The sequence below is a fragment of the Podarcis cretensis genome (genome assembly GCF_951804945.1).
Source record: "Podarcis cretensis genome assembly, chromosome: 2".
In the NCBI taxonomy this organism is placed as follows: Eukaryota; Metazoa; Chordata; class Lepidosauria; order Squamata; family Lacertidae; genus Podarcis; species Podarcis cretensis.
In genome coordinates, this window is record NC_137171.1 from 116,575,078 (window position 1) to 116,598,596 (window position 23,519).

The following is a 23,519-nucleotide window of genomic DNA, read 5'->3' on the forward strand; positions in this document are numbered from 1 at the left end:
CGAAAATCCAGTGTTTTGCATCACTCACAAACTGACGAGTAACAATATATATTCCTTTTTTTAAAAAAAGGTGTGGGTTGGGGAGGGCAAGTAGTCACAGAATGGTGACTATTGTGGAATGTGGGGGGAGTACAGAAACCCAGTGGGGCAGGAATGAAATGCAGTGGCCTAGTGAATGGAGATTATTCACGCTGCAACATTTTGTTGCAGGTGCCCGTAATAGCAGGAGCATTAACAAAGCAGATTGACTGCGCAAGGTGTGCAGGAAACAGAAAACTGGGGAGAAGGGGGTGTGCAATGGAGTATCTTGAGAAAAGGGTATGGCTGGCTGGGTATCTTGGGAAAGGGTATGACTGGCTGGGGTATCTTGGGAAAGGGTATAGCTGGCTGGCACGTATAACAGGAGCATGCTCAGAAAGTTAACTAAATTTGGGGCCCCACCCAAATCTGTGCCAAAGTTTTACAGTGAAAACCTCGCATTTTGCAGCTCCCCACAAACTGAGTAATTGAAACACGGGGCTTTTTAAAAAAAGGTTTGGGGCAGGGAGGGCAAGTAGTCACAGAATGGTGACGATTGTGGAGGGAGGCCAGAAACCAGGTGGGGCGGGAATGAAATGCAGTGGCCTGGTGAACGGGGATCGTTTCACGCTGCAACATTTTGTCGCAGGTGCCCATAATAACAGGAGGATATTCAGAAAGCAGATTGGCTGTGCGGAGTGGGACGGAAACAGGAAACAGGGGAGAATGGGGTATGCAATGGAGTATCTTGAGAAAAGGGTATGGCTGGCTGCAATCCTGGGCAGCGGCACCCTCCCGGCACTGCAACACTTTGCTGCCGCTCCGCTGCTGCCGATCTCCCGCTTGCTCTCCCAGGCGCAGGCAGCGCTGCGATGCGAGGTTTCTCCGGCGCCTTCCCGTGCGCGCGTCCCACCGCCAGGCGGCTCTGCTCCGGCGCCTCGCCGAGGCTCCGCTCTTCGCGTCTCCGCCGGGCGCCTCGGCGGCGGTGGGCAGAGCTTCCTGGAGCAGCCGCGGCGAGATCCGGTCAGCGGCGTCTATGGAGATGGAGAGCTGGGGCTCCCGGGCGCCGGGGCTGCAGCCCGCCTAGGCGGAGGGAGGCCGGCCGAGTCCCCGGGAGGAGCGCGCTCCGGAGAGGCCGCTTGCGCAAAGGGGGAGCCGGCAGCGCGGGCGGGATTCTCCCACGGCAGTTCCTCCCTTCCCTTTTCCCTTCCTCTCCCCTCCTTGCAAAAGGCGACGGAGCCCCGCAGGTACTGGCCCCAAGCCTCGTTTAATGCGTCTGCAGCAGGAGAGAGAGCCAGCCTGCAAAAGGCGACCGTCCCGGGTATGTGGGGCTGGAGAAACGGATTTGGAGGATGGGGGGGGGGGGAGAGAGAGCAGGCGGCCGGAGGAAAAGTTTGCGCGCCTGTCATGTAGGGAAACACGGGTGCAATTCCTTTCTAAAATCATGTGAAGGGTTCTTTCCCCCTTGTGGCCTTCCAGAAAATGATAAGTTTGATGCAGTGAAATAAGGTGGGTGGGGAAAGGAAATGTAAAAGATGCTGAGTTTAGAATATTTGGAGAGGGCTGAGTATGCGGGATGGGGCTGAAAGCAAAACCCCGTTGGTGTTCCTTTTTTAAAACAAAAAATGGTTGCAGTAGTAAAGGCGGGGGGGGGGGGATTATAGCGTTGCAAGGGTCTTCTTGTCCAATCTGCTGCAAGGCATGAATCACAACTAAAGGAATCCCTGGCGGGTGGCTGTCGGAGCCAAGCCACCCCTTCTGACACCCCCCTTTTCTCCCTGACAGGTTTTGGCAAAATGATGTGTGTGTTTGTCTTTGGAACATTTCCTCCTCCTGGGGGAAGAGAGATGGTTGCCACGGAGCCAGTACAGGTAGAGAATGGAATTGGGGTGTGTGTGTGTGGCGGGACACAATAGCACTTTTGTAGTTTAAAAATATAAAAAAGAAAGATCCAGCACACCTTTTATTTTCTGTTTCTTACAGGCACTGCCATTCTCCTTCGAAGAAGTGGCCGTGTATTTCACAGAAGAGGAATGGGCTCTCCTGGACGCAGAGCAAAGGGACCTTTACTGGGATGTCATGCAAGAGAATTATGAGAATGTGGCGTCTTTGGGTAAGGAACTGCAGGGGAGGGGGTCCCAGTTGTACCAGGAAGTGGTCCTTATTGGGCTATTTTTTTGCAGGAAGGCTTCTCCCTTAGTTTTTTATTGTACTTCAGCAGACCTTGGGTTTCCCCCGAGTGTGTAATCACCCCTCCCCCCTCTTAATTCTTCATAGCCCCATTTTGGTTCTAATCCATAGCTGTCAACGTTTCCCTTTTTTTAAGGGAAATTCCCTTATTCCGAATAGGATTCCTCGTAAGAAAAGGGAAAAGTTGACAGCTATGTTCTAATCTTACATTGCTCCAGCATAGTGTAAGAGAGCTCTTCCTCTGTTCTTAGCCGAGTGTCCCATTAGCTCAGCATACACTTTGCACATGGAAGGTTCCCGCTTTATTTCTGCTTGTGTCAAGGACACCTCCATCTTGAGACCTTGCAATGTCACACCCTTGGCAAGAACATGGGTTACATCTAATTCAATCCTAAATCTTCAATGCTCACAGCCTTGGTTCATCGGAAAGGTTCTCTTCCCACCCCCCCCCAACTCCCCGTGCAATGCTGATTACGGTTTGCAATCTTGCTTTTTCAAAATACGAACGTTTCGAAATAATTTTCGTAAATGCCAGAAGTTGTGTGCTTTTGGAAAGGCGCTTCCAGTTTTTGCAACATGCCAGATGTGTTGGGTCTGTAATCCTGTGTTAGGCTGCAGCTAGCAGAGGAGTGGGGAGGCTTGACCTTGATTAAATGCTCCTCCATGCGGTTAAAAACAAATAACTAGTACATTAAAGAGAAGGGTCTGAGTCTCTGATTCTCCCCAGTATTTTTGTTGCTGGTCTGGTGCAGCCAAACCACGTTTCCATCAGGCATTTGGGAACTTTGTTTGTTTGTAAAAAAGAGTGCCTTGGCACAGCTAGCCAGAGTTGGCATTGCAACCAGCTGAGACCTTTTGCCCGGTATCCAGCCCTACTTTTCTGCTTCATGTTCTTATAATAATAATAATAATAATAATTTATTATTTGTACCCCGCCCATCTGGCTGGGTTTCCCCAGCCACTCTGGGCGGCTTCCAACAGAGATGAAAAATACACTAAAATATCACATATTAAAAACTTCCCTGAACAGGGCTGCCTTCAGATGTTTTCTGAATGTCAGGTAGTTGTCCATCGCCTTGACATCCGATGGGAGGGCATTCCACAGGGCGGGCGCCACCACCGAGAAGGCCCTCTGCCTGGTTCCCTGCAACTTGGCCTCTCGCAGTGAGGGAACCGCCAGAAGGCCCTCGGAGCTGGACCTCAGTGTCCGGGCAGACCGATGGGGGAGGAGACGCTCCTTCAGATATACTGGACCGAGGCCATTTAGGGCTTTAAAGGTCAGCACCAACACTTTGAATTGTGCTCGGAAACGTACTGGGAGCCAATGTAGGTCTTTCAAGACCGGTGTTATATGGTCTCGGCGGCCGCTCCCAGTCACCAGTCTAGCTGCCGCATTCTGGATTAGTTGTAGTTTCCGGGTCACCTTCAAAGGTAGCCCCACGTAGAGTGCATTGCAGTAGTCCAAGCGGGAGATAACCAGAGCATGTACCACTCTGGCGAGACAGTCTGCAGGCAGATAGGGTCTCAGCCTACGTACCAGATGGAGCTGGTAAACAGCTGCCCTGGATACAGATTTGACCTGTGCCTCCATGGACAGCTGTGAGTCCAAAATGACTCCCAGGCTGCGCACCTGGTCCTTCAGGGGCACAGTTACCCCATTCAGGACCAGGGAATCCTCCACACCTGCCCACCTCCTGTCCCCCAAAAACAGTACTTCTGTCTTGTCAGGATTCAACCTCAATCTGTTAGCCGCCATCCATCCTCCAACCGCCTCCAGGCACTCACACAGGACCTTCACCGCCTTCACTGGTTCTGATTTAAAAGAGAGGTAGAGCTGGGTATCATCTGCATACTGATGAACACCCAGTGTCCTGCAGTAAAAACTGAGCAAAACTCATCGAATGAAATGTTCTGAAATGTGCCAATGTTCCTAGTGGTTGCAACCTGATATCCATTTAATGGGAGCTTTTGATTCCCCCTCTTTTTTTGGGACAATGGAGCCATTCCGATTCCTAAACCCGAGTTGATCTCCCGGCTGGAACGAGGGCAAGAGCCATGGATCTCCAACCCCCAGGCTGCGGAGGACAAGAAGGTTTCCATCGGCTCATGCCAAGGTGAGATGGGAGGTTCCCAGCAGCATTGCAAATGGGTTCCCTTTCGATGAGGAGGGCCTTGTCTTTGGGTGCTTCCTGCTAAAATATGACAATGCGGGTGACAAATAGGAATTTGTCATGGAATACCGGGAGCATAACACCTCTCTGCCTGTCTCAGTCCTGATATTGTTACCAAAATGGTGGGGTTTTGGATTCAGGTAGGCAGTGATATCGGGAATAAGTATGTCAAGGTAAAGAAACTGCTTAGGGATAGGGCATGAGTGGATGAAGAATCAGGTAAAAGGCTTATGTCCTTCCCATCAAGTTCCACCCTGCCAAATCCCACACCAGAGGGAATAGATTGTTGGAAGCACGTGGGAGCATGTAGTTCTGCCCTCATTGTGCTGGAACTACTACTGCTATGAGTAGTAACAGTAGCAATAGTAGCATATTACTGCTACCAGTAGTATAAAATTTAGGCACCTGCCTTGAAGAGTACTGACCTCATGCTGGAACTACCACTACTAATATTACAGTGGTACCTTGGTTTTCAAACGTAATCCGTTCTGGAAGACCATTCGACTTCTGAAACGTTTGACAACCGAGGCTCAATGGACAGTCTGCCGAATCCATTGAGAAAATGGAGAAACGCGCCTCAGAAGCTGTTCGACTTCTGAGGCACGTTCGAAAACAGAAGCAATTACTTCCGAGTTTTCGGTGTTCGAAAGCCGAAACATTCTGCTTCCAAGATGCTCGAAAACCAAGTTTCCACTTTAGCATTATTATTATTATTATTATTATTAGTAGTAGTAGTAGTAGTAGTAATATAAAAAGTAGGCTCCTACCCTAAAAGAGTAGTTCTGCTTTCATTGTGCTGGAACTTCTACTATGTGTATTAGTAGTAGTAACAATAGTAGTATAAAATGTAGGCTCCTCCCTTGAGTACCGTAGTTTTGCTTTCATTATGTTGGAACCACCGTTACTACAAATATTAGTAGTATTAGTAATGACAATAGTAATATATTGCCAGTAGTAGTGTAAAATGTATAGTTATGGCCTCTTTATGCTGGAAGTACTAATTCCAGTAGTAGCAGTAGTAGTACTAAGCTAGTACTTGTAGGAGGATAAAACAGGTCCCTGCCTGGGGTTGGTTACAACCTTCAAAAAAGGGGTCCCTACAGGGCCAGCCAAACACATTTTGCTGCCTGAGGCAAAAATAGCAATTTTCTCCCCAGCTACCCTTGGACAAGGTGTGTGGCTGGTCAAGCCATATATTGGCAGCTAAAGCAGAAAACCCCCCAAGTGCCCCTCCTTCTGCTTTACAATATTAACTTTGTCAGGACACCCAAAATCAGCTGCCTGGGGTGACTGCCTCACTCTCCCTAATGGTTGGGCCGGTTCTGGGAGTTTGGGGAATAGAAGTGTATGTGCATGCCTTGGGTTGTTGTTTTTTTATGGCCCCACTTCCCAAAACAGCAGGCTTGTTGGTAGTTTCTCCTTACAGTTTCCTAAGGGGGGAAAAAGCCACCTTCACAAAAAGGGGGTGGAAAAACACAACTGGGCCTTTGAGGCTTCCAGTTGATGCCACCCAAAGCGTGCCTAGAATGGTTATTTCAGGGTGCCCAGAGCAACTTGGGGAAAACTATACAAAAGGCTTCTCTCTGAATACAAGCGTGATTTATAATGGATGCAATTGGAAAAGCGGTTCTGGCATCAATTTTCATGCAAATGACAATAGGGCAGTAGGTGAAAAGCAGACCCCATTGAAATGCATGAGCTGCCCCAGCAGACTCCTCAGTTGGGGATTATGTAAATCGGGAAGAGGTGGAGTTGCATTGATTTGCATGCCAGGCACAATTCCTTCATGTTTCCTTAAGAAGGACTGAGGGTAGGTTTTATGCATTGCCTGAGATTTAGAATTTTGCATACATATATTAATGCATAGAGAGGCAGTGTGGTGTAGGGGATAGAGCAGGATTTCTCAGATTTCTGCTAGCAATGGGACATTTCTCTCTCTCTCACACACACACACACACACACAACTGGAGGCACGTTTCATTCCTGCAACTGAAAAAGTGGTATTTCTACAGCTTAAAATAAAAAACATCAGAGCAAGGATTCATTCAGAGATACAACACCTTCCTCTGTGCTGGGAGTGACACACACGTTCTTTCGCCATGTGCATCCTGAATGTAGAGATGCAAAAGAATTCCATTTACACTAATTAGGAGACCCTTCCAGAAATTATTGCTCATTCAGAGATGCAACAGCCAACCTCCTTTTAAGATGCTGTGTCTCTGCATTGGCACAGCAAAATGCTCTCTTCATCCCTGATGCTGAGAAATCAAGTTGCACGCTTAAAGAGGCCAATTAAAAAGGAAGCAAGTGCCGAGAAAGGACTCATTTAGAGAAGCAACAGGTGAACCCTTTGAGAGCGGGTAATTGTGCTGTTTTTGTATATCAGGAGTGCTTGAAATGTCTGATGCATGAATATAGCAGAACTGCTCATGGTACTGAGGGTAGTTAGGAAGTGGGCAAGTCCAGAGAGGGATAGCTCAGTCGGTGGAGCATGAGACACTTAATCTCAGGGTTGTGGGTTCGAGCCCCACATTAATAATAATAATAATAATAATAATAATAATAATAATAATTTATTATTTATACCCCGCCCATCTGGCTGGGTCTCCCCAGCCACCCTGGGCGGCTTCCAACAAAGTATTAAAATACAGTGGTCTGTTAAACATTAAAAGCTTCCTTAAACAAGGCTGCCTTCAGATGTCTTTTAAAAGTCTGGTAGTTGTTTTTCTCTTTGATATCTTGTGGGAGGGTGTTCCACAGAGCAGATGCCACTACCGAGAAGGCCCTCTGCCTAGTTCCCTGTAACTTGGCTTCTCGCAGTTAGGGAACTGCCAGAAGGCCCTCGGTGCTGGACCTCAGTGTCCGGGCAGAATGATGGGGGTGGAGACGCCCCTTCAGATACATTCGGCGAAAGATTCCTGCATTGCAGGGGCTGGGATGAGATTATTATTGTGGTCCCTTCTATGATTCTGTAAGTCAGGCAGAGACTCACTTTTCCAGCCTTTGCCTTGCATTCTCCCTTCAGACCACTTTCTCCCTCCCTCTCAGGGAACGACGTTTATTTGAATTCTCCCGCCATCCCGGCGAGCGAGGTGATCGTGCGGGAGATCAAAGAAGAGGTTCCCGAACGAGAAATCTTGGACCGAACGGAGCCCCAGTGGACTTTGTTGGGCTCTCCTCCGGGGCTCGACCCCCTGAACTCGGAGAGCCGCTGCGGGCTGCAGAGGCCGTGGGAGATGCCTCCGGGGACAGTGTGGCGGGAGCCGTCGCGGCATCTGCGGGCGGCGAGTTCGAAACGCAGCATGTTCCACGTGGGGCGCAAGAAGCTGATGTGCCCTGAGTGCGACCGGTGGTTCCACTGCAAGTCCGAGTTCCTGCTGCACTGGAGGACCCACACGGGCGAGAAGCCCTACGAATGCCTGGCGTGTGGCAAGCGCTTTATCCAGAGCTCCCACCTCAGCGCCCACCGGCGCATCCACACGGGGGAGAAGCCCTATGAGTGCCCCAAGTGCGGGCGCAGCTTTAACCGCCGCTCCACCCTCACCGAGCACTTGCGCATCCACACCGGAGAGAAGCCTTACAAGTGCCTCCAGTGCGGAGAGAGCTTCCGATGGAGGCCGTACCTCACCAAGCACCAGAGGGTTCACGTGGGCGGCGCCGTCTACAAAGGCCTGAGCGACGGGGAAGCCATGTTTGAGAGCCCGCCCCCTGAGGAGCAGCAGGGAGGCCACCTAGGTGAGTGCCGTCTTCGTCACGCAAATATTGCAAATTAGACTGCCGCAGCAGATTTGTTTTCCTTCGTTTTGCTGGTAAAGTCCGGATTCTACAGCTGAGATTCCTATGTTGCAGGGGGTTTGGGCTAGATCATGGGTAGTCAAACTCTGGGGTTGTGGTGCTCATCTCGTTTTACTGGCCAAGGGAGCTGGCGTTTGTCCGCAGACAGTTTTTCTGGGTCATGTGGCCAGCATGACTAAGCCGCTTCTGGCGAAAGCAGAGCAGCACCCGGAAACGCCGTTTACCTTCCCGCCGGAGCGGTACCTGTTTATCTACTTGCACTTTGACATGCTTTTGAACTGCTAGGTGGGCAGGAGCTGGGACTGAACAACAGGAGCTCACCCCGTTGCGGAGATTCGAACTGCCAACCTTCCGATTGGCAAGCCCTAGGCTCTGTGGTTTAGACCACAGTGCCACCTGCATCCCACATGATTAGAATGTGTCCTTTTATTTAAAATACATCTCTGGGTTATTTGTGGAGCATAGGAATTCGTTCATTTCCCCCAATAAAGTATAGTCTGGCCCCCCACAAATTCTGAGGGACAGTGGACCGGCCCCCTGCTGAAAAAGTTTGCTGACCCCGGGCTAGGTGATCCTTGGGGCCACTTCCGACACTACGGTTCTGTGACTCTGTGAGTGCGAGCGATTAAACGGCCAGCAGCAGCAGAGTGCACCCAGCAATGTGTTGTGGCATTTGCTAGTTTGGGATCTTAAAAAAATGGGAGGGTGTGTGTGTGTTTTGTGCAGAACGGAAATGGGTAGTGGAAGGTTGTAACTGATTGGCTACAGAGCGGCTATGATAGTATATGCATTGATTGAAATTGCAATGAGAAAAAGAGGATCGACCTGAAATACATACTTCCTTTCCTGGAAGGAGGAGTGTGTGTGTGCTTGCCTAGGTAAACCTCTGACTTTGCATGTCTGGGAGGGCACCGGTAGTACAATTCAAAGGTAAGAGTTGCAGTCAAATGCCCTGTTGTTCAGCATGCTGGAAGGTTGGTTTTTGGTTTTGGTTTTGTTTGCTCTTTCCAGCATTGTGCCGGGAATGTAATTCCTGAAAAAATAGGCAGTCCCAGTGACCACTTCTGCGTGCTCCCTGCCCACTCTTGAGCAGAATTGATGTATGCAAATTAAAACATTTGTGCAAATGTCATGCATTGATGGGTTCTGATAAATGTGCTGGATTAGATTCGTCTTGGACTCGAGCTCTCTTTGGAATAAGCAGAAACGGTCCTGAGTTCATTCACTGAGATTGTGCTGCCCATCCAGATTGCTGAACCCTGCCGTGTTAAGAAAGGAACAATAGAGAAAGATGGTGTAGACTCCGAACGTTTTATTGCTTAGAATATTTATAAACTTGCTCTTCTCCCCAAAGGACTTTCAGACAGATTACATTCTGAGAATCAGTTCATAACAATAGGGCGTCATTCCAATGTCCTGGTTGTGGGTGCTATTCACTTTGTAACCCAAACAGCGTAAGAACACGATAAGATGACCCGCAGGCTGGAGGTTCTCCACCTCTGCTCTAGATAGACCAATATGTAAGGTTTGCAGAAATTGATTCTTCTAACCTGCCTGCATCCATGCTTTTTAAGACTATAAATAGGCAGGCTAGGGGTAGGTCTACATAGTGGGGGAGGGCCCTACTATAAATAAATCAGAAATTAAATTGTTAGAACAAAAGAACAAAAAATGCTATGGAAAATCACGAAGAAATTTCTTTTGCATTTTAGTGCCATCTGGTGTTGCATATTTATAACACATTCAAATAGCTTTTTCTTTACTAATGTAGCTTAGTCCTAGGACAATTTAGGGGTGGGGAGAGTCTTTTCAGGACTTTATTATTATTATTATTAGTAGTAGTAGTAGTACTATTACTACCACTACGACTATTTTATTTTATTTATATGCCACCTATCTGCCTGGGTTGCCCCAGACACAATGGGCAGCTTCCAGCAAAATATAAAAGCACAATAAAACATCAAACATCAAGGACTTCCCTATACAGGGCTGCCTACCGATGACTCTGAAAGTCAGAGTTGTTTATTTCCTTGACACATCTAATGGGAGGGTGTTCCACAGGGCGGGCGCCACTACCGAGAAGGCCCTCTGCCTGGTTCCCTGTAACCTCACTTCTCGCAGTGAGGGAAGCAGCAGAAGACCCTCGGAGCTGGACCTCAGTGTCCAGGCTGAACGATGGGGGTGAACCAATATGCTCCTTTAAGTATACGGGGGGGACACAGGTGGCGCTGTGGGTTAAACCAAAGATCCTAGGACTTGCCGATCAGAAGCTCGGCGGTTCGAATCCCCGTGACGGGATGAGCTCCCGTTGCTCAGTCCCTGCTCCTGCCAACCTAGCAGTTTGAAAGCACATCAAAGTGCAAGTAGATAAATAGGTACCACTCCAGCAGGAAGGTAAACGGCGTTTCCGTGCACTGCTCTGGTTCGCCAGAAGTGGCTTAGTCATGCTGGCCACATGACCCGGAAGCTGTACACCGGCTCTCTCGGCTAATAAAGCGAGATGAGCACCGCAATCCCAGTGTCATCCGTGACTGGACCTAATGGTCAGGGGTCCCTTTACCTTTACCTTTAAGTATACAGGTCTGAGGCCGTTTAAGGCTTTAAAGGTCAACACAAACATTTTGAAAATATGGAAACATACGTGGGATTCTATTTCTCTGACTTGCCTTTTCCTCTGCCCTCCAGAAGATAACGCCGTGGGGAGTGCGAACGTGGAGGCCTTTCCCCAGCACGCTGCCTCTGAGGAGGGGGCAGAACAGCATGGCGGGGCCGGCCTTAACCTGGAAACGGAAGGCCAGCCGCCCGAGAGGCCTATAAAGACTGAAGTGGAAGGGAACGACGTCACGGACGTCAGCCAGATCAAGATCGTTCAGGTGGAGAAGAAGCATGTTTGCCACGAGTGCGGCAAGGCCTTCCAGTACAAGTTTGAGCTGGTGAAGCACCACCGGACGCACACAGGGGAGAAGCCCTTTGAATGCCTGGCGTGCGGCAAGAGGTTCTTCCAGAGCACCCACCTCAACGCCCACCTGCGCATCCACACGGGGGAGAAGCCCTACGAGTGCCCCAAGTGCGGACGCAGCTTTAACCGCCGCTCCACCCTCACTGAGCACCTGCGCATCCACACCGGGGAGAAGCCTTACAAGTGCCTGCAGTGCGGAGAGAGCTTCCGATGGAGGCCGTACCTCACCAAGCACCAGAGGGTCCACTCGGGGGACAACGCCTACAAGTATTTTGAGGGCGGGGAGAGCCTCTACGACAGCTCGGCCTTCTCCGAGCACCAGGAGGAGATCCACCCAGGTGCGGAAGCCGGTGCCGTGAAGAGGAGAGGCCAAAGTCCCGTTCTGGCTCTGTGCTCTCTCCTCGCCAATCGAGTTCATCTTCTTTTATTTAAATGTTCGGGAGTGTGCCTCTTCATCAGATGTGTAACACAGCAGCAGGCAACGTTATATGGCAATACAGTGGTACCTCGGGTTACATACGCTTCAGGTTACAGACTCCGCTAACCCAGAAATAGTACCTCGGGTTAAGAACTTTGCTTCAGGATGAGAACAGAAATCGTGCTCCGGCAGCGCGGCGGCAGCAGGAGGCCCCATTAGCTAAAGTGGTGCTTCAGGTTAAGAACAGTTTCAGGTTAAGAACGGACCTCCGGAATGAATTAAGTACTTAACCCGAGGTACCACTGTAATAATGTCAACCAGAAGATTGATAGCTCAGTTGGTAGAGCATGAGACTCTTAATCTCAGGGTCGTGGGTTCAAGCCCCACATTGGACAAAAGGTTCCTGTATTGCAGGGATGTGGACTAGATCCGTGTTTCCCAACTAGGGGCCATATGTCCCCCTGGGGGCCCCCAGAATATTCCTAGGGGGCCACAGGTGAAAAATGCATAAATGGGGGGTGCACAGCAAGAGGCTAGGGGGCCACAGAGGGAAGTGAGAAGTGAAGGGGGTGTATATATATATATACAGTGGTAACTCGGGTTACACACGTTTCAGGTTACATACGCTTAAGGTTACAGACTCCGCTAACCCAGAAATAGTACCTCTCATCCTTTGCTTCAGGATGAGAACAGAAATCGTGCGGCGGCAGTGCAGCAGCAGCGGGAGGCCCCATTAGCTAAAGTGGTACTTCAGGTTAAGAACAGTTTCGGGTTAAGAACGGAGCTACAGAATGAATTAAGTTCTTAACCCGAGGTACCATTGTATTTATAGTAATATATATATATATATATATATATATATATATATATATAAAATATCCTGATTGGCTGGCTATCCACTGGCCAATCCCAAGCAGGTAAGGGGGTGCCCACCAGGGCCTGGTGCTCCTTTTTGCCATGTGTGTTTTCTTGGAGTAGTCCTGGGGTTTTTTTCCGGCGGGAGAGGGCGATCGCTGAGGCTCCCAGTTTGGCCAGTGGAGCCCGTGATCCAGAACCCCTGGTCAGGTAAGTGCAGTGGTGGGGTGGCAATGGGTAGGGCTGGGCCAACTGGAACTGCTTGTTGTTGCCGCCTGGTGGCAGCCTGGGCCTGACGCTGCAGGGTGTATTCTAGCCTTTCTCAACCTGTGGGTCCCCAGATGTTGCTGAACTACAACTCCCATCACCCCTAGCTAGCAAGGCCAGAGCTCAGGGATGATGGGAGTTGTAGTCCAACAACCTCTGGGGACCCACAAGTTGAAAACCACTGGCCTAGTGGATCAGGGCCTTTGGGTGTTGCCAAGGGGCACAGGCCCTGTCAGCAGCGTCGGCCTGTCTCTACAAAGTGCAGCCAAGTGGAGTCGTCTGGTGCTGCTGACTTGCATCTAGTAAATAACTGTCTACTCAGAAGAAAGCCGCACTGCATTCAGAGGGCCTTACTACTAGGTAAGGGTGTGGGGGAGCTATGGTGTTTTACCTAGACAGCCAGGGTTCCTCCAGAGGAAAACAAGCTTTTTGCACAAGGTCAGTTAGGACCACTTGCTTTTTAAAATTCTCCCATGTATACAGAACTCCCTGTGCGCCTTTTGTAAGTTCCCCCTCTGTGCCAAATAACTAGGGCCAAATAAGTGGTGTTTACTTTTTATAATACAGTACGTGGAAGATGGATCTCCCTCAGGAGGTGGTGGACTCTCATTCCTCAGAGGTTTTTAAGCAGAGGTTGGATGGCCATCTGTCATGGATGCTTAAGCTGAGATTCCTACATTGCAGGGAGTTGCAGTAGAAAGATAACTCTTGGCGTCTCTTCCAGCTCTATGATTATATGTTTTTCTGCTTCAACAATATTTCATTAAGTTCCCATCATTTTATGTAATTGTATTTTGTACGCAGGTGGCGCTGTGGGTTAAAGCCTCAGCGCCTAGGGCTTGCCGATCGAAAGGTCGGCGGTTCGAATCCCTGCGGCGGGGTGCGCTCCCGCTGCTCGGTCCCAGCGCCTGCCAACCTAGCAGTTCGAAAGCACCTCCGGGTGCAAGTAGATAAATAGGGACCGCTTACCAGCGGGAAGGTAAACGGCGTTTCCGTGTGCGGCTCTGGCTCGCCAGAGCAGCGATGTCACGCTGGCCACGTGACCCGGAAGTGTCTCCGGACAGCGCTGGCCCCTGGCCTCTTAAGTGAGATGGGCGCACAACCCCAGAGTCTGTCAAGACTGGCCCGTACGGGCAGGGGTACCTTTACCTTTACCTTTATTTTGTATAAATTAAAAAATTTATAATTAAACATGTTATATTTACAAACCATTTAAATAGCTACCTTTTTACTAGTAGGAGAGGGGCCAAGTACATAGCCAGGATTTATGTTAGGGGGAGGTAGAACCTCATATTTGTATTGATTTCTACTTATGGGGGGGGGGACAGCTGCCCCCTCCCCACGCCGGCTATGCCCAAGGGGGGACCACAGGAAGGAACCAAGATAAGAGGGAGGCCATGTTCGGAAAAAGGTTGAGAAACACTGACCTAGGTGAGCCTCGTGGTCCTTTCCGGCTCTATGATTCTGTGATTCTATGCTCAACTTTTGGGTAAAAAAGGGAAATTGTCAATATTTATTTACGTATTTATTAACTGACAGAAGAAAAACTTTAGTCAAAACTAAGTAAAGCCTATCTTTAAATATATATATTGTCAGGGACTCAGCGGGAGCGCAGGGAGGAGAGGAGATGGAAAGCGAGGGGGAGCAATCCGAGGGCAGCGTAGGAGAATATGACAGCAGCCCGATAGATTCCATGAGCCTCTCCAGCGAATCGGAAGATTCACAGAAGGGGGTGCCGATGGGCAGGGCAAGGGGTGACCCAAGGGGGACACCCCAGAAGCAAGGGGCCAGCGGGGACTCCCAGAGCAGCAGTTGGAAATCAGGACCAGCTTCCCCACCAGAGCGTAGTGGGGGGGAGGAGTCCCAGGTGTCAGAGCCCACATATGCACCACCAGCGAGAGAAGATGAGTCAGGGTTGACCACGCCTCCATCGGAGAGCGAGTTAACGGTCAAGAGGAAAGTTGCAGGCTGGGCGCGCACGCCAAGTTCAAAGGTACAGGCAAGCGGCACAGAAGGTAGCCCGGATAGGGAACCAGGTCCTAAAGCCCGCCGGAAGGAGGGGCAAGAATCGTCAGGGTCAGCGTCAGAGGAGTCCAGGAAGGATGAGACCCTAGCGGGCAGGAGGGCCCAGAGGAGAAAGGAACTTAGGAAGAGGTGGAGCAAAGCGAGAGTCTTAAACTGGTGTGGAGGGGGAGGAGACTCAGACGGGACTTCGCCGGTCTAAGGTCGGGACGTAGAGCTGCACGCTGCGGCTTTAAAATGGAGACTGAATCTCAATAAAGACTTTTGTACATAACTACAGCCTAGTGTTGGTCCTCTGTGAGCTGGGACCTGGAGGCAGCTCTGACATATATATATAAAATATAAACTTCTGGTGTCTAGGGGAAGCCCACGTGGTTTCAGCTGTCTATATTTGTAGTGAAAAATGCTGGCTCAAACCAGCAGCCCTTCCTGGTTCATCATCCTGTTCTCACAGTGGTGAATTGGATACTTATGGGAAGCCTGAGAGCGATTCCTAGGAACTGCCTTCAACATGGGGTATAGAACGTCCATGTAGATAGCCTCCTTCTCCATGAATTTGCCCAGTCCTCTTTTAAAGCTGGTAGCTGTCACTATCTCTTGTGGGAGCGAATTCATCATCATCATCATCATCATCATCATCATCATCATCATCATAATATGCCACCCATCTGACTGAGATTTAACTACGCGCTGCTGTGTGGAAGAAGTACTTTAGTTTGTCTTTCCCAAATCAAACACTTCTCTCTGTGTGTGCTTCCAGAGGGTTCCTCATTCCCTGTTTCCAGTCTCATTCCAACTGAGCTACAACTGAAGCTTCAGCAACCTAACTCCTTCCTATTCTCATCTAACTGTTCTCTCATTTCTTCTCCTCCCAACTAGAATATTTGGTTTCTGCGCCCGACTCCCGCATGGCACCTCGGGGAGAGCAGTGGGCGCAAGGCCCCCAGCGCTCTGAGGGGAGGCAGATTCACAGAAGTGGCTCCGAAGGCGAAGGGGCAGCGGAGCCATTGCGAGGGCAGTCCGAGGGGGAGGGCGAAGGCGTGGACTCTCCGAGGAGCCTTGCTGCCCCTCACGACAGGGCAGGAGCCAGCGACTCGTGTAGGTTTGCTCTCTGCTCCCTCAGATTTGCCTAGTTCACTTTGCCTACTGTCTTTTCCGATACCCTTTTAAGTGTGTTTTGTTTTAGGGGGGGATTACAGTGGTACCTCTGGATGCGAACGGGATCCGTTCTGGAGCCCCGTTCACACCCTGAAGCGAACACAACCCGCATCTGCACTTTTGCGGGTCACGACTTGCCGCTTCCGCGCATGCACGCGACGTCATTTTGAGCGCATGCGCATGTGTGAGCGGCGAAACCCAGAAGTAACGCGTTCCGTTACTTCCGGGTCGCCGCAGAGCGCAACCCAAAAATGCTCAGCCTGAAGCAACTTCAACCCGAGGTATGACTGTATTAGTTTGTTTTGTTCTTATTTTTATTATGTATTTTGTGGGGGGGGGGGTGTTACATTGTATTTTATGTTGTGAGCTGCCCTGAGATCTACGGATGAAGGGCAGTGTACAAATTGAATGAATGAATAAATGAATTATTATTATTATTATTATTAATTGCGGCACTTCAAATGTAGGGTGTGAATGTGGCCTAAAGTAACAACTACTACCAGTGGCGTAGCGTGGGTTGTCAGCACCCGGGGCAAGGCAAGTAATTTGCGCCCCCTAACCCATGGATTTGCGCCCCCTAACCCGTGGATTTGCGCCCCCTAACCCTAACCCTCAGATGTTGCGCCCGGTGCGGCCGGCCCCCCCTGCACCCCCCACGCTACGCCACTGACTACTACTACTACTACTTTAGGCCACATTCACACCCTACATTTGAAGTGCCACGATACCACTTTAAACAGTCATGACTTCCCTCAGAGAATTCTGGGAGCTGTAGTTTGTTATGGATACTGGGCCCGACAGTTCCCTGATTTCCCTGTGAAGAGAGGTGGATTATTGGGGTTTTTTTTGAGATCGTTTTTATTTGATTTTACAAGTGTAAATTTATAACAATACCAAATGCATATCCATATAAAGAGATTTATCTGAATCGCAAGACTTCCCACCCACCCCCTCCCTGGGTCCTATAATCAACATTTTCAACTGCATATAATCTATATATTTTATCTGTCCCTATTATCCATAGTGTTTGTTACATTACAAGTGTTATTAGAATCCTGCTAAAGTTTTCATCTGCTTACAGTGGTCTAAGACAGTGTTTCCCAACCTTGGGCCTCCAGCTGTTTTTGGACTACAACTCCCATCATCCCTAGCTAGCAAGACCAGTGGTCAGGGATGATGGGAATTGTAGAATCATAGAATCATAGAGTTGGAAGAGACCACAAGGGCCATCGAGTCCAACCCCCTGCCAAGCAGGAAACACCATCAGAGCACTCCTGACATATGGTTGTCAAGCCTTTGCTTAAAGACCTCCAAAGAAGGAGACTCCACCACACTCCTTGGCAGCAAATTCCACTGTCGAACAGCTCTTACTGTCAGGAGGTTCTTCCTAATGTTTAGGTGGAATCTTCTTTCTTGTAGTTTGGAACCATTGCTCTGTGTCCGCTTCTCAGGAGCAGCAGAAAACAACCTTTCTCCCTCCTCTATGCGACATCCTTTTATATATTTGAACATGGCTATCATATCACCCCTTAACCTCCTCTTCTCCAGGCTAAACATGCCCAGCTCCCTTAGCCGTTCCTCATAAGGCATCGTTTCCAGGCCTTTGACCATTTTGGTTGCCCTCCTCTGGACACGTTCCAGTTTGTCAGTGTCCTTCTTGAACTGTGGCGCCCAGAACTGGACACAGTACTCCAGGTGAGGTCTGACCAGAGCAGAATACAGTGGCACTATTACTTCCCTTGATCTAGATGCTATACTCCTATTGATGCAGCCCAGAATTGCATTGGCTTTTTTAGCTGCCGCGTCACACTGTTGGCTCATGTCAAGTTTGTGGTCAACCAAGACTCCTAGATCCTTTTCACATGTACTGCTCTCAAGCCAGGTGTAGTTCAAAAACAGCTGGAGGCCTAAGGTTGGGAAACACTGGTCTAAGAGAGATGGGTTGTTAAACCCCTCTGGGAATTGCAGCCCGGTGAGGGGTGAATGGTGGGGTGGGTGTGTCTCCTAACAACTCTCAGCACCTTTAGCAAGCTACACCTCCCATAATTCTTTGGGGGAAGCCATGACGGTTTAACGTGGTCTCATGGCGCTTCAACGGTGTGGTGTGAAAGTCACCTCAGACTGGAGCCTGGGGTTTAACATGAGTGAGAGCTCCCTCACATGATACCTCAGGTAGAATAGCTGCACCCAGCTGCCCTCTAATAAAACAAGGGTGGGACACCTAATCCATCCCGAGGGCCGCATTCCCTTCTGTGCAGCCTCCTGGGGGCCGCATGCTAATAGTAGGTCGGGCCAGAGGCAAAAATGGGTGGAGCAACAAATGTAGATTTTGCCTCTGTACATCAGGCTAGCGCAGTACAATTTTACCTTTGCACACCCCTCAGGCAAGCAAATAGGCATTATGAGGGTTCAGGGATACAATCCAGCCAGGCAAAAAATACTCTGGGTGTGTAGGGGGTGTGAGTGAGGGGTGTAGCCTGGAGAGAGGGGTGTGGCAAGGGCCACATAGTGAGGTTTAGTGGGCCAGAGTTGGCCCCACCCCTGAGGTCCCCCCTTCCCCTGCTATAAAATTACAGCAGGAGTGAGGAACTAATTCGGCCCTACAGGCAGTGCTATTTTTCTAGTGGGGAGTGGAAAGCCGATAACTCGCCCCCCTTCTCTCAGAATGGGCAAGTTCCGGCAAATTCCGGCTGAAAAGAAGCCCTGCCCTCGGGACTTTCCATTTGACCCACCAGGCCGCTTTGGCCAAGCCACACCCAACCTGCCCTATACCTGGCATGTAAAGATGTGGCTTGGCAGAAAGGGGGGGGGGAGGGTTGCAGGCAACCCTAGTCAGCTTCCCTGCTCCTCACAACAACCCTGCAAGGTAGGTTGGCCTAAGTGGTTGTATCTTTCCAAAGGTCGCGCAATGAATTTCGTGGCTGAATGGGGACCCAGGTCCTGTTCCTGCACTCTGACCACTGTACCTCTTGTCTGTGAGGACTGGTCTGTTCGAGACTTCTCTGCTGAATGCTACTGTTACTAATACAGTGGTACCTCAGGTTACAGACACTTCAGGTTACAGAATCCGCTAACCCAGAAATAGTATCTTGGGTTAAGAACTTTGCTTCAGGATGAGAACAGAAATCGTGCAGCAGTGGCGCGGTGGCAGCGGGAGGCCCCATTAGCTAAAGTGGTGCTTCAGGTTAAGAACAGTTTCAGGTTAAGAACAGACATCCAGAACAAATTAAGTTATTAACCTGAGATACTACTGTAATATTAATAACTGTCATTATTTTTGCAAGGTGATAGCATGACAACTGAACACCCAGAGGAGGAGACCCAGCAAAGAGGCCTTGAGCTAGAAGTCAACGATGTGTCGCCAAACAGATCCGAAGGAAACGTTTCCCTGAAGTCTCGAGCCGTCTCTGATAGTAGTGGCCATGGGTCTTTGGAACAGCTAACAGCAGAGTGGGATGAATCTGGTCAGTATGGAAAAGGCCTCCTGAGCAATTTGGCCTTGTCAAGTTTCTAGCCCTTAAGCTTACAAAAAAGAGAGAGAGCTTTGTAGGTCCACCGTGTTGTAGCTGCTTTGGGCGCGCTGGCTGGGGAGGGATTTGGGGTATGTTTGGCCTCGAGAAGAGAAGACCAAGAGGTGAGGTGATCGCCATCTTCAGATGTATGAAGCGGCTGTCACACTGGAGATAGAACAAGCTTTCCCCTTCTGCTACTCTAGACTGGTGGAACCTAAACCAATGGATTAAAATTACAAGAAAGAAGATTGCGACTAAACATTAGGAAGAATGGCCATGTTATCAAGGATCCTTTAGGGGGCTGGACTAGATGATCCTTGGGATCCCTTCCAGCTAAATGATTCTTTGATTCTAAGCAGGAATATCTTCCAACCCTGTCTGAAGATGCTGGAGATTGAACTACCACATTCTAGCCGGCACAGGTGGCTCCTCTTATCCCTTCTCTAGATCGACAGTCCAAAAGGAGATTGCAGGTTTCCAGATTCCACAGAACTCCCATTGAGGCAGCACTGAAAGATAGTATAAGTCCAGGGAAAGATAACCTGCCCTTTCTTATCCCGTCATAGTTCTGTTTTCTTTCTTTCTTTGTTTTCTCCACAGATAGTTTAAAATAAAATCCTTCCAACCCCCGGCCTCATCCTTGAATGATGAAACTGTTGGAATGCAGAAAGAGCCTGCGTTTGTCTACTGGTGGGATCTCCAAGTAAACTGTTCTGCCCAGCAGCAGAAAGAGACACCCAGAGTTTAGTGCGTCTTGCAAACAATTTCTTTTGGAAAGACTTGAAGACACAGAAGCATTCTTAACTCCCCCCCGCTCCCCTCCTCCAGTGTTAACCAGACACTTGCATAGCTAACATGTACGGATTGTGGGGAAGGGTGGGGTTCTTTAACTGAAATATTAACATTTGTCTTTTATTTTATTTTATTTTGTATGGGTTAATTCATGCGCATGTTTTGTGTTGTCACCCAGGAATACGCTAATGTTATGATCTGCGATCTGGGGAAGGTCATCATTATGAGGTCAGTGATTTAGATTTCACAAGTGTAAACATTTTTAAGGCTGAGATTATATGCATTTCAAAATTGCACTTGCACAAGGACACAAGCTGGTGCCAGGACACTGCGTTCCGGCATTCCTGAGAAACGGGGGCTTTTCAGGTTTCTAGCCCTTAAGCCTGTAAGGATGGAGTTTTTGAATCTGAAAATCTAGAGCACTGAATAGAGTTGCGAGCGGTTAGGAGGCAGGGTTTCGGTGTCCTGTGAAACTAACGGTGTAAGCAGAAACAATTATGCAAAAGAGGCAAATATGTATATATAAATATGCAAATGACTTTTCATTTGCATGCCATGTCCAGGTCAAAGAATTTAGCTACTTTTGCTGCAGAACATTGATTTAATTAAGGGCAAAAAATATACATCCTGACTATGGGAAGCCAGTCAAGGTCATAAAGTCTTGTTCCAAGTCTGTGACACATTTGTCACATCATCCTTTCCCCCTCCTTTTTTGCAGACAAAACCCTGATTCTCACCGGCTCACAGTCACGTTTCACGGTAAACTCATGTGTCATGTGACTTTTCTCTTTTTGAGTGTGGAATTGTCAACATTTCTTTTGTGTGGATGTGCTCCCCCATGTGGCCGGAACTGAGAATCCCTACTCGCTGGAGGACCATTGCTTTTCACTAATTTCTCTGCAGAGTGGACATTCTCTGATGCCACCTCACGACACATTCTAGAAGAAATGTTTGCCAACTAGAATTGATCACTTTGTGGTGAATTTACCCTCTCAAAAGTGAATGAGCAGGTGTGAGTATCGGGCCTAGGGTACTTTGCAGCAGCAGACGAAGTGTAATTATTATTATTTTTAATTGGGGGGGAAACCCTAACACTGAATAATATAACTCAGCGACAGTTATGAGGGGCTAACATTTTATTTATTTTTGTGTTTTTATTGTTAGCTGTGTGTGTGCTTTAGACCTGGTTTATAAATAAGTCAGGACTGTATTCAACTAAGTCCTGCCCGGAGAAGACCCACTGAAATTAATTCATCTAAGTTAGTCATGTCTGTTGGCTTCAGTGGATCCTACTCAGATTAGCATTGGGGCCACCCTTAATGTGTGGCTTCCTGCATTTCTAAGCTGGCCCACAAAAAATGCTGCCTTTTCAGAGTCTGTGGTCTGGATCCTGCATTAACTTGGAATTGATGACAGACTTTTTGCAGCAGGATTGTCAGTTGGTACAGTTCTGCAGTTCTGGATCCCAGCCTTTGCACTGTAAAGAGTTACGTATATTCTTTTATTATTGTTGCTGTTAATTCCTTCTTAACGAGGCCCTCTTCGTTTTGGAAGACTGACTTCCTCCACCTGCCCAGTTCTGACAGTTTTTGGTGTTCAAAACAGCACAGGGAGGTGACCAGTTGCTTAATTTTAATTTTAAACTGTAGGGCAATTTTCCATACAGAGTGGTACATTTTTCTAAATTTAAAAAACAGTAATAGAATAGAAGGGTAAAATGCAGGATAGAATGATGAGAGGCATGGTGTTAGAAGCAGCTTGAGAGATACCTCTTTGATTCTCAGGGAGCTGCTCCATAGCAATTCATCTCTCTTCCCAGGAAACTGTGTCTGTGTGAGGAGTCTCCTTAACAACTCTCAGCACCCTTAACAAACTACAAATTCCCGGTATTCTTTGTGGGGTGGAAACCACGACTGCTTAAAGTGGTGTGGTGCTGTCTTAAATTTATAAATGGGGCATTATTTAATTGGCAGCCATGCAGACCACCAGCCATGGGACTCAATACCCTCCTTGTTTGAGTTCAGAAGCAGGCCGTAGTAGTAGTAATAATTTTTATTATTATTTATACCCCACCCATGTGACTGGGTTGCCTTGGCCACTCTGTGCAGCTTCCAACAGAATATAAAAGCACAAGAGATGTCATTGGTCTGGTTAGCTCAGTATTGTCTATTCTGATTGGCTACAGCTCTCCAATGTTTCTAACTGGGGGGGATGTTCTTCAGAATTGCATTCTAATACTATTTTTAACTTTTCGACATACCAGGGAGTGAAACTGGGACCTTCTGCATGCAAAGGAAGCTCTCTACCATTGAGGGTACTAGCAGTCATGTGCAGGCTTGATGCACATGTGTGAATCCGTTTTGTTTCCAGTGGGGACCTAAATGCACTAATCTTTCTTCTTCTTCTCTGGATCGTATACACAAAGCTGCTGCTTTTCACTTTTCAAGCTTAAAAAGATTCCTCATTACATTACGAGGATTTTATTTTAAAAATTGGGAAAGGGGTTGGCATGTATGGGAAAAACCATACCGGAGCAACTCAGTGTTTGAAAAACACAGCTGGCCTGCAAAATGTAGCAATAAGGCACGCAGCCTAGGAACACTGGGCTCAGTTCATACAGGCATCGTCTCGCTTTAATCCCATTGAGATCACGTTGACTTCAAGTTAGATATGAATAACTTCAGCCCCGTTGATTTCAGTAGAAGTTAACTATACACATCTACTCAGAAGTATGGCCCATAGTTTTCAAAGTGTGTTTAACCACAGCACTCACCTGTGTTTTCAAGCTGACAGGAGCTGCATTCATTTGACAATGTGATAATCAGATTTTCTTTTTCTTTGCATAACTCCGTTTTACTTCTGCTTTAATAATAAAAATGTTTCCACTTCCCTTTCCCCCGTTACTTACTTTTAAGGAATAACATGCATAAAAACTGAGAACGGTATCGTTGACTTCTCCTTTCTTAAGTATGAGGAGTATGAGGTGGAAGAATGGGCCATACTGCTTTGAGCCCGGTATGCAGGTACCCTTGCAAGCAATTCCTGTGAAAACGCTCCCGCCTGTCAAGTGTTTTTAGCCAGTGATGATTGAGTTTAGACAGCAGGTGGCAGGAATCCCTGGGGGTCCTCAATGAATCCTGATTTCATACACACACACCGTTCAATGCATTTTCCCTTTTTATTTCCTAGGCAGAAATTAAGCAGGTCCTTTTTACACATTGAAAGGCAATTATGAGACGGGGATGTGTTTTTGTGTGTGTGTGTGTGTGTGTGTGAGAGAGAGAGAGAGAGAGAGAGAGAGAGAGAGAGAGAGAGAGAGAAAGCAGGGGAAGGCCAGAGAGGGCTGGCAGAGAGGGGGGTGG

General features: G+C 48.5%; 1 protein-coding gene across 1 annotated transcript; it reads left to right on the forward strand.

Annotated features, from left to right (window-relative positions):
- Positions 1 to 756: 756 nt before the first annotated feature.
- On the forward strand, positions 757 to 23,097 carry LOC307209828 (uncharacterized protein; the record flags this gene model as incomplete). Its single annotated transcript, XM_079965191.1, has 9 exons — positions 757 to 1,339; positions 1,804 to 1,889; positions 2,002 to 2,131; positions 4,209 to 4,322; positions 7,428 to 8,114; positions 10,860 to 11,471; positions 15,575 to 15,793; positions 19,138 to 19,317; positions 19,966 to 23,097. 9 exons carry the CDS (start codon positions 757 to 759, stop codon positions 19,977 to 19,979), a joined length of 2,625 nt encoding a protein of 874 aa, XP_079821317.1. The 3' UTR covers positions 19,980 to 23,097.
- Between the last annotated feature and the right edge of the window lie 422 nt (positions 23,098 to 23,519).